We start from the raw sequence: 9,836 nt of genomic DNA, 5'->3' as shown, positions 1-9,836 counted from the left end.
ATATGCGATTTTAACACGTGGCATCCTATTCAGCTAGGGTGGAATGGGAAATAAGTTGAGACCAAAGGTAGATTGAAAAATAAGTTAAAAAAATAATAATTAAAAAAAAAATAAAAAAAAATAAAAAATAAAAGAAAAATAAAAAATAGTTTTCTGTGCTTTAAAGGCCGTACTCTTGTTGTCACACCTCCAACATTTTGTGGGATGCTGCGATGAAGCTGAAGACGCCAAGAAAGTATATTTGGGACAACAGATTTGTCACATCATTTCCATTTGTGTAAATTATTGTTCTTGCGTTCTGTTTAAATTTGGCTTCTCGTATATTATAAAAATAATTCCGGAGAGAGAGAGAGTGAGTTTGCCAAATTTTGGTATTTTGGCACAGCAAATTTGCTTGTAAACGTAAGTAGCAACTGTAGTGAAAAATGGATGAACACGCTTTATGGCCATGCTCGTGTTAACATGTTGAACCATAGGCCTAGAGTTGAATGGTATACCCAACTCACCCATCCACTGGACCGTTTTTTATGCAAGTAGCATCGCAATCACTTGCATTTTATAATCATTTTAAGTTAGATTGGGTTCTTGGGAAATATTTTATAATCATTTTAAGTAGTGTAATCTCAATTGAGCGTTCCACCTACACATTCATAGTCTTTACACCCAACCCATCGACCCAGATGAGCGTTAGAGAAAAATGCCGAAGGCACAGGATTTGGCGTTGGTTTGAATAAATCAAGGATGGACTTAATTGAGCCATCAATTATTTGACCTCCACTTTGAGAAGAAAGATGGGAACGAACATGATTCAAAAGTGACAGGATTTTTTTTTTTTTATAGAAGTTTCATAATACAGACATAGGACTAAGGGGTTAAAAAGATCAGGTCGGATTAGACTGAAGCAAGTCAGGACACAGGTTAAGACAACCCATGGGCAGCCCTGCTTGTTGCCCAAGTTGCCTCGTAGAAACAGAAGCTGTTTTCATCATCATAATGAAAAATAAAATAAAAATAAAAATAAGCTGTCGAGTGTGGTAAGTGGATACCAAATGTCAAGAGATTATTCATTCTTAAACACAAGGAATGCAAAATTTTCCAAAAAATAAATACTAATGCTTCTTTCGAGGGTTCATTCTACAACTAACGTCTTAGCAGACGGTTGACTCGTATACATGATCACACATACTACATCTATGCATGTGAAACCTCAATGTCCCTAGCCAATTAACCATAGTCTTTGAAAATGCAAACAGACAGGAAAAATCCCAGTAAAGAAATTTTCTGTTAAAACATCAGTCGGAAGATTACACAATTTGCGGTTGCAAAGCAAAATTTGTAATCTGGAGAGAACAGAAACAAGCAACAGAATGGAAAGAATGAATCTTCAACAGAAAGGACAAATTGGTGCAAATTTTTCTTTGTATATATCTTCTCCATAGCCTAGAAACACTTACTCCATAGCCTAGAAACATAGGAAACGCATTACTTGATCAGCCTTCCTCTGTTGCAGTTGGGTCTTCGACTGGCCCATATGAGAGTTGTCCTGCAGAGTGAAAGAATGACAAATCCATCAAGTTTGTAATTATGTTATCAGGAAAAAAATGGAAACCTACTACAATATATGCCATTCTGCCTCCACAAATAATTATACCACCACCTGAACTTCCGACACAATAGCAGGTTGTCCTGGTTCGATCAAACTCCTAATTTGGGCCCTGGAGTTTTCTAGAAATCATTTTCTTGGTTCTTTTCTTTAAATCTCTCTGCAAAATCAATTCGCTTAAATTAGTCTTCTGTATTTCCAGACTTCCAGAAGAGAGCAGAGTTCTAATCGCAAAATGAAAAAAGTCCTCTAAGAATGTTAACCAAACCAATGCTATAATCAATCTATAGCCTTGAACCAGTTAGATGTAGAAAGGTGATGGAAATGACGCACCACTCTCTGTTTCAATGTGCAGATTGATTTTTGTCTCTGATGGGCAAAATATTTGAGTGACTTGAACAAAAAGAAGGGGAAGAAAATCATTAGAGTAAATAATAAAATGATAAACAATGAAAGAGATAACAATAGAGTCAATAGAGTCAGTTATTACCCCTCGTCGTTGAATTTCAGTAGATCTCTGTAAAGCTTCTCTTTTTGTCAGGAGATTGTCAGGTAGGAGCTTTAGAGGACGACAATAGTTCTTCCCACGGTAAAGAATTATAGCATGAGTACTTCTTAGCTTCTCTATTGCAACTAATATCCCACCACTTTCGATTTCAAGCAGCTGTGCTGTATACGTTATTTGTTGAAAATCTTGTTGCTTTGTAATTACTTTTACAACTTCTTTATGCTTCCAGTGCTGGTGAATGTTTCCAATTACACCATCATAAATACCACGCCTGCCTGGAAGGGGAATCTAGAAATGACTATATTTACATCCAGAATTTCCAGATAAGTTCAGGAAAAGCATAGTTTACCAAGATAACCCTAAATTATTTATAGGGGAAAGATGAAAGAAAACATATACGCTGCATCCATCAGCCGGAATAAATTGCAGCAACTGGATGAAAGAATAACAATTCCACAGATTAATAAGGCAAGTAGTTTCTAGGTTTGCTCCATACCCAACAACAGTGATTCATCCATTTTTAGACCTATGTTTCGGAAAGTTCGCCTTTCCTCTTCTGTTAAGAGTTCCTGGTCTGCAGCCTGATCTAAGGGACTCCATGAAGAATTAAGCTTAGCCAACTCCTTCTCAGACTTCTCAATCTTCTGCTTAAGCTGTGGATCAGGAAAAAAAAAAAAAAATCAAATTTGCATCAGTAGTTCCATCTGTAAATAGCTTTCAAGGATGCTTATAATGATGATAAATCATACGATAAAAAGTTCGTGCTCTTGCTTCCCAATTTCCTTCTCCAGTTTTGCTCTCTCAGCTTCAAATTGAATCTTCTCCTCAGGAATTCCACTGTTTACAGCAGTATATTTAGATTGAATGTCTTGAAATTCTGTATAAGTTCCAACAGTGCTTGTGCTGTACAGGAATTTGCCAGAAGACAGTTTGATTGCATTTGTTCGAGCTACTTCTTCCTTTAGTTGTTGGCCACAGATCTCAGTTTCTCTGTCAGCAATTGAACTTGCAACTCTACCAGATAGAAAATCTTTGCCTCTATACAGGATGATAAAGTCTTTGTTTCTTAGTATCAGAACTCCTCCTGTTAGACGCTGCATTCATGAGTTTTCACTGTCAAGTAATGAAGAAGCTTCAGAGAAGAAGATTTCTTCATTAGGACAGCTCTTTTAATAAACTCAACAGCATTTGCAATATACACTTAAAAAATTATTAAAGAAAAATATTGACAAGAAAAATATTGACATTCTTTTGAAGTTTATCAAACAACCTCTAGTGATTCTGAAGGTAAGAAGTAGAACTTAGATGTTTGCAAATAATAAGTGTTCAGAATAACATCTCTCACATTTTAACAGAGGGTTTCTCCAAGTCCATTTGGAGGAAACATCCTCCAACTTAGTTTGTAAAACATGATACTTTAATGCTCTAACCTGATCATGTAGAAGTAGATTTATCCTAAAGGCAACATGTATAGTTATGTTTAAGTGGGGCTTCTTTGTTTTGTCTTGTGTCTGTTTGTCTGTCTATCTATTTGTGCACTTGTCCATGCATACTGCGATGCAATTTGGATATGAAGACTTGAATCACAAAAATTTATATTATACTTTCTGTTCGCATAACTTTATCTTAATGTATTCTAGCAACTCCTGAAACTAATTTAGGGGGTTATGTTTGATAGATGGTTTTAGGATATTATATTATGTAGAATTTTTGTCGGCAATTCTGACTCCAGATCTAGGTTGGGTTCGAGAAGGTTTTAAGTCATTATTTTTGTGTTTTGAAATGATCTCTATAACTTCGTGTGCAATGTTTGACAGAATGAAAATCCCTACTTTAGCAAGGTTTTTGATTATCCATTTGTTCGGAAAATGAGCAGTCTTGATGATGATGGACTTTTAGGTTAATTAAGACATATTTCAAGTTAGCTGTGCAAATTAGAGTCCAGATCAACTATTTAAGTTGGGAATCCATTTATGACTCAAGAATATTTCTTTAGATTGTATAATATCTAACTCTATATAGATATGAATCCATCAACAATGACAAATTTTAAATATTTATATTATACTGAATGTAAATCCTCTGTGGACTTCTTTCTTTCCCGTCATATTGTCTATTTTCTCTTTTCAATTTTCTCCTCATCTGTTCCACCCTCTTTCATCCGTCTCCCCTCCTTTTACTCTTTTTCTCATTGTTTTTGTTGTTTGTAAAGAGAATATTTAGATTTATCTAGATCTGGAAGTTATTTCAGTTATATCTATCTACTTGCATCTCTCACACTAGGGGGTCAAATCAGCTTCGCATGTGTCCACACATGAACATGCATGTGCTTGGATGCTTGTGCATGCATATGCATACATGTGTGCATGCCCGCATATGCATACATATGCATGTGCAATAGCATGCTTCCATATGCATGGACATAAACATAGGTGCATGCACATGGTGCATCTGTGATTCTGTGTGTGTCATGCGCATGCACGTATATGTATCTATATGTATGTATATATATGTATCTATATGTATGTATATATATGTATCTATATGTATGTGTATATATGTATCTATATGTATGTGTGTATATATATATATATATATATATATATATATATATAGTTTAGGGAAGATGAATCTTATTAATCTTTGCCAATTTGAGAACATTACTAATCAACAGTCAAAGTATAAATCAAAATAATCTCAATTCATATGATTTCTCTTCCCAACATGAAGGTTAGTCATAACAAATACACGTGTTCTACAGTATTGTGAGTATAGCAGATAGGAAGATTGCTGATTAAAAAATCAAAGTAAAAGGTTCTATGAAAAAAATCAAAAAGGTGTGAAAGGACTCAGAATGTACTTTAAGTGATTATTATAGAGATGAAAGAGGAAAACCCTAATTCTAGAAGATGTACTGGCTCTTGCATAACAGCACCATATCTTGTTTGAATATTGTATGTGTATAATGATATCATAAAATACATTAAAATTTGATCTGAGTTATCTTGTGAGAATTCATTGCAAAACCAATCCTAATGTAACATCATACACCATCAGGCACAAAGCATATGTTTGCAACAACAAATGCAAATTAATATTCCATTTTCAACCAAGCATTCTCAAGTATTCACTTGACATGTTATTTCTATCTATCACATTAAAAATAAGCAAAAAGACTTGCCTTAAGCTCACAAGACATCTGCTGGTTGTTGATGTTTGGAATTCCCACTTTTACTGCAATCTTAGCTATAAGACTTTTCTCCCAAAGCTTTATGATAGCGGCAGCCAAGCCTTGAAGTTTTCTACTTTTACCTTCATAAATTAAGAACAGGCAAAATAGTTAGGACCCTAAGATTCTAAAACATCTGATCTTCGCTTTCTTTTGTTTGTGATTATGCATATAATCAGATAGATTGATAGATCACTGAATGAATAGACATAGAAAACAGACATTCTGCTGAAGAATCAATGTCCAAAAGCTTGTAGCATCTTTATGGCATACATAAATTCAAATCCCATGAAACTAGAAGCTAATTTTCTGTAACTAAAATTACCAAGGGCAAAATGAGTAGGTAAAGGGCGTGCAAGCTTCCGTAGGTATGTCAATTCCTCATCCATCAGCTTAGGTTTCATCGAGGGAGGGCACAGCCTAATTGGTGGCCTGAAGTTGGGAACAAACTCTGGAAGTAGGTCTGCATCTACCGGTAATGGCTTTCGCCACCACCAGTCAATAAAACGAGGACCTAATCCATCCAACAATCTGTCAACTTCCCTCTCATAAAGTGTTCCTTCAATTGCTTCAGCAGCATTTCGTATTTCCCAAGCCATACTGGATGTATGAGAATTCTCTACATCTCCATCCTGCTGGATGACAGATATGTTTGTGATTTCATCAGATTTTGTTGGCAGAATTGCACCACCATCTTCAGATATGCCAAGGTTAAGTTTTGATGAAGATGCTTTCCCTCCAATGGTAATGGCTGAATTATGAGATGCTTCTGGAATCAATGAATAGTTACTTCCTCTGTAAACAACAAGGGTATATCTTTTGCGCCAAACAACCAAGCCACCGGTCTTTGTCTGCTCAATATATGAACAGAAAATAAACTATATGAAATAGCAGAATATAAAGATTACAAGCAGTTGGAAGCTCAGTTCAATTAAAGCTCACAACCTTCAAAACTGAGATAACATTCATAACATCATAGTACCTGTTAAATAAAGGAGACTGCAGCCAGGAATATGATATCCACAGGACATCATCAAAAAAATATTATACATAACAAATTGGGGACGTGTTATAAGAATAACTAATGTATGTCATGATAACTAATTTGTTTAACTGGAACGCCATGTCCAGCTTGATGTCAAATTCTGTGAGATCATGAAGACTATTTAACGACACTAACAAGGCCAAAATTTATAGTAAAAGATAAAGAAGGTAATTAACACATTGAATGCGCCACATTGAAGTAGAGCATAAAACAAGAACAATAGTCACATGGTGGGTTCCATCTTTACACATTTGATTGATTGTCTTCAAATTCTAGTGTTGTGGAATTGCCTCTGAGGTGCATTGTCATTTCCTACTTGCTCATTTTCAGCAAAGTGATCAGGAAAAAAAAAGGATCAAGACACAGAATCTTAGTTCTAAATCAGTTTACAGAATTTTGTGGGATATCAGATACCAGATCATACAGGTCGGTTCCAAAAACCACTAGGCACAAACAGTTATAGGACATGGAGATCGCATAAAATAATGAATCCAATTACCAAAACCTAGTTTAAAGTGATGCTGAGAAAACAATCATAAAAGCAGAAAATTGGCAAGAAACTGACCTCAAGAATCTCATGAGCTCTGTCCATGTTCCGCCGCAACGGCTCAACAAATTTAACCATCGCAAGCTCCCCCTTCCTCCAAGTCCTCCGAATCTCATCCACCACCTCCTGCGTCACCCCGGCCTTCTTCGCCTTCACCCATTTCTTCATCCTCCTGGCCTCGCCGCGCAGCCTGACCAGCACGTCCCCCGGAAGGGTCAGCTCTGCAGCCGTGGGCTGCCTCGTTTTCTTCTCCCTCCTAAAGACCAGCTTCTTCTCCACCCCCATCCACGGCGACCTCCCGGCCTGTCGCCGTCCTTCGTCGTCGCCAATATTAAGAGGAACGCTGAACTCAGGTGACTCTGCTTCGCCTATTGCATTCTCTTCTTCCTCCATGGGATGGATTTCTCGGAGTTTGGTGATGCTTCTGATGATGCCACGCATGGCTTGCCGGTTTCTACCGCCACGGACCTTGTCGGTGAGGGAGCGGTCCCGGGCGGGGTGGTCGTCATCGTCGTCGCCGTCGCCGGGGGGCTTCTTCTTGCGGGGATTGGAGAGGTCGAGGAGTTGGTCGGCGGGGAGGAGGAGGGGACCTCTCATCCAGGGGGCGGTGGGCATCTTGACGGCGCCGGCGAGGGGCCATGGTTGCTTCTCCGAGGAGAGAGGGCTCTGGGTTTGATCTTGGGGGATGAGCTTGAAAGGGGGAGGAGGAGGGTTGAGAGGCTTGGAGGAGGAGGAAAAAGAAGTGCTCGGGGAGATGGGTTGGAGATTGTCTAGACGGTGAGGAGGGCAAGGTTTGGAAGAGGAGAGATAGGAAAAGAAGAGAGCCGAAGGAGGCATTCGAAGAGTAAAATGAACGCGGCCCTATTGGTGCTTGCTCTCGGCTATCCAGCGCCTCACCTAAATATCTCATTGGCGAAAACCGACCACCTCCGGCCTCCAGGGGGACACAGGAAATAAAGAAAATAGCTCATGCGTCAAAAATCAGGATATTATATCCTACGTTCGATCTATAATAATCAATTTTGTATAAATAAATAAATATATATATATATTAATAAAAAATATTTATTTAAATTTAAATTTAAAAAAATATTTAAATTTTAAATAAAAAATATTTTTATTTAAAATTATTTAAAATATAACTTAAAAATAACTCCTAAGATGATCAAAATTTTTCTATAGCTATAAAATACCACTAATACAATATTACGATATTATAAGATAATATTATTTTATTATAGTACAATATTACTATATTATAAAAAAATATCATTTTATTATAATATTAAAATATTATAAAATAATATTATTTTATTATAAAATAATATTATTTTATTATAAAATAGTATCATCTTATCATAATATAAATATATTGTAAAATAATATTAATTTATTATAAAATAATATTATTTTATTATAAAGAAATATCGTCTTACTGTATAAAGATTCAAGAATTATTTTAGTTAAAAATATTTTTTTTAATTTATGTTTGAAATAAAAAATTAATTTTATATAAAATTTAAATAAAAAATTATTTTAAATATAAAAATAAATTTTAAAATTTATTTTTAATTTTTTATATAAAATATAAAATTAATTATTAATTTTATGAAAATAATTGGATTCATGGAGTGGGACATCCATTTGCATATATAAAACCATCTTTCCTAACTTAAATCCAGTGAGAGAAAAACAAAAAAAAATTCTATAAACTTTTTTCTTCCTATAGTCCAACAAACTTGCACCGGGGACTGAGGCTAAGGACAGACGCTTAGGAGAATGTGAACCGGAAAGATTAACAGACTCGTTTTCTGTGAAAAAATCCAATCCAATCCAATCCTCTTGGATTTTCTAGAAAGAACAGTCAAATTCTGCTGGATTTTTTCTGGGATCATGGATTACACAATCTATTTAAATAAGGTCTAAATCAACCCAATCCCATTCCGGTTCAAATTTTGTGGGTGGGAAAAAAAAATCTGCATAGATTCTTCTTTTCATCCTGCGACCCAATATATCTATGGATGATATTCATGCCAAAATTAGAACGGACTTTTGGAAAAAAGGGATTGGGCAGACTAACATAAAATCCAGTCCAACTCCATTGGATTTTTCAAATAGATTCTAAATGATACATATTATTGGATAATTTTGCTCCTAGGTGCACCAAAGAGCTGATACATAAAATTAAAATGGTAACTATAAAATTTACAATATCTTTGTTAGGATTTGACGTCTCGAGATTCAGTCCATATTGAGGCCACAGCGAGGTTCGCGGCGAAAAACGGAGTCCAACGAGATCAAGATCATCTGAAACGGAGCTCGGATGGAGGAGATACGAGCTTTTGAAGTTGGTACGAGAATCGAGGCGGCGAAGGACCGCCGGCGACCGGCGGCGGGCGGCAGCGGCGCGGCCGCAGGCGGCGGCGTGCGGGACGCGCGACCCAGGCCCGCGGCCCCTTTGCCCCGGTCCACCGTGGACCGGGCGGTCCACGACGGGGCCTGTGGATCGCGTAGGCGTTTCCCACACGTTTCTTGCGGTCCACGGCACTATTCTGTGGACCGGAGCGCGATCTAAGGGCCCAGGGGGCTCCCGATCTTGATCCGACGGTCTGGGACGTTGATTTGACTTGTTTAGGACTTTTAAACCTAATCTAATTAGGTTTTAAACCCTGTTTAACCCTTTAAAAGGGTACTGTGACGAACAGAGAGAGTGGGTTGGTTTTCTCGCGCCGTACGAATCCGAGGAGAGAGAGAGAGGCGAGAGCACTGTGAGAGAAGAAGCAGGAGGCTCCTGGACAGCGGTCGCCAGGCTCTTCAGGGGTTCAGCGGGGTCTCCAAGAGAGAGAGAGCTTTTGCAGGAGGAACTTTAGGTGAGAGAGAATTTGGTGTACAAGGGTTGAGGGT

General features: G+C 37.3%; 1 protein-coding gene across 3 annotated transcripts; it reads right to left on the bottom strand.

Annotated features, from left to right (window-relative positions):
* Window positions 1-1,252: 1,252 nt before the first annotated feature.
* LOC105045477 (chloroplastic group IIA intron splicing facilitator CRS1, chloroplastic) lies at window positions 1,253-7,860 on the bottom strand. Of its 3 annotated transcripts, none has more exons than XM_029266384.2 (9): window positions 6,951-7,860; window positions 5,666-6,218; window positions 5,293-5,423; window positions 2,861-3,205; window positions 2,608-2,764; window positions 2,094-2,386; window positions 1,937-1,996; window positions 1,655-1,763; window positions 1,253-1,543 (listed from the first exon to the last, which is right to left on the bottom strand). In XM_029266384.2, the coding sequence occupies exons 1-8, from the start codon at window positions 7,767-7,769 to the stop codon at window positions 1,704-1,706; spliced, it is 2,418 nt and encodes an 805-aa protein (XP_029122217.1). In that variant the 5' UTR covers window positions 7,770-7,860; the 3' UTR covers window positions 1,253-1,543; window positions 1,655-1,703. The 3 variants fall into 3 exon arrangements, with proteins under 3 accessions (XP_029122217.1, XP_029122214.1, XP_010922095.1); XM_029266381.2 differs by having other exon boundaries at window positions 1,658-1,763; XM_010923793.3 differs by having other exon boundaries at window positions 1,658-1,763; window positions 5,666-6,191; window positions 6,951-7,857.
* Window positions 7,861-9,836: the final 1,976 nt, after the last annotated feature.

The sequence above is a fragment of the Elaeis guineensis genome, chromosome 2 (genome assembly GCF_000442705.2).
Source record: "Elaeis guineensis isolate ETL-2024a chromosome 2, EG11, whole genome shotgun sequence".
Taxonomy (NCBI): domain Eukaryota; kingdom Viridiplantae; phylum Streptophyta; class Magnoliopsida; order Arecales; family Arecaceae; genus Elaeis; species Elaeis guineensis.
The sequence above is the reverse complement of the archived record's forward strand: the minus strand, read 5'-3'. Positions and strand labels throughout refer to the sequence as shown.

Excerpts from the sequence above, each read along its gene's own strand:
- LOC105045477 (XM_029266384.2), bottom strand. The coding sequence starts at position 7,769 with ATGCCTCCTTCGGCTCTCTTCTTTTCCTATCTCTCCTCTTCCAAACCT. Across the intron at positions 2,765-2,860 it reads AAGAGCACGAACTTTTTATC|CTTAAGCAGAAGATTGAGAA; the intron begins GTATGATTTATC and ends CCTGATCCACAG. Across the intron at positions 1,764-1,936 it reads GCACATTGAAACAGAGAGTG|AGAGATTTAAAGAAAAGAAC; the intron begins GTGCGTCATTTC and ends TTGATTTTGCAG.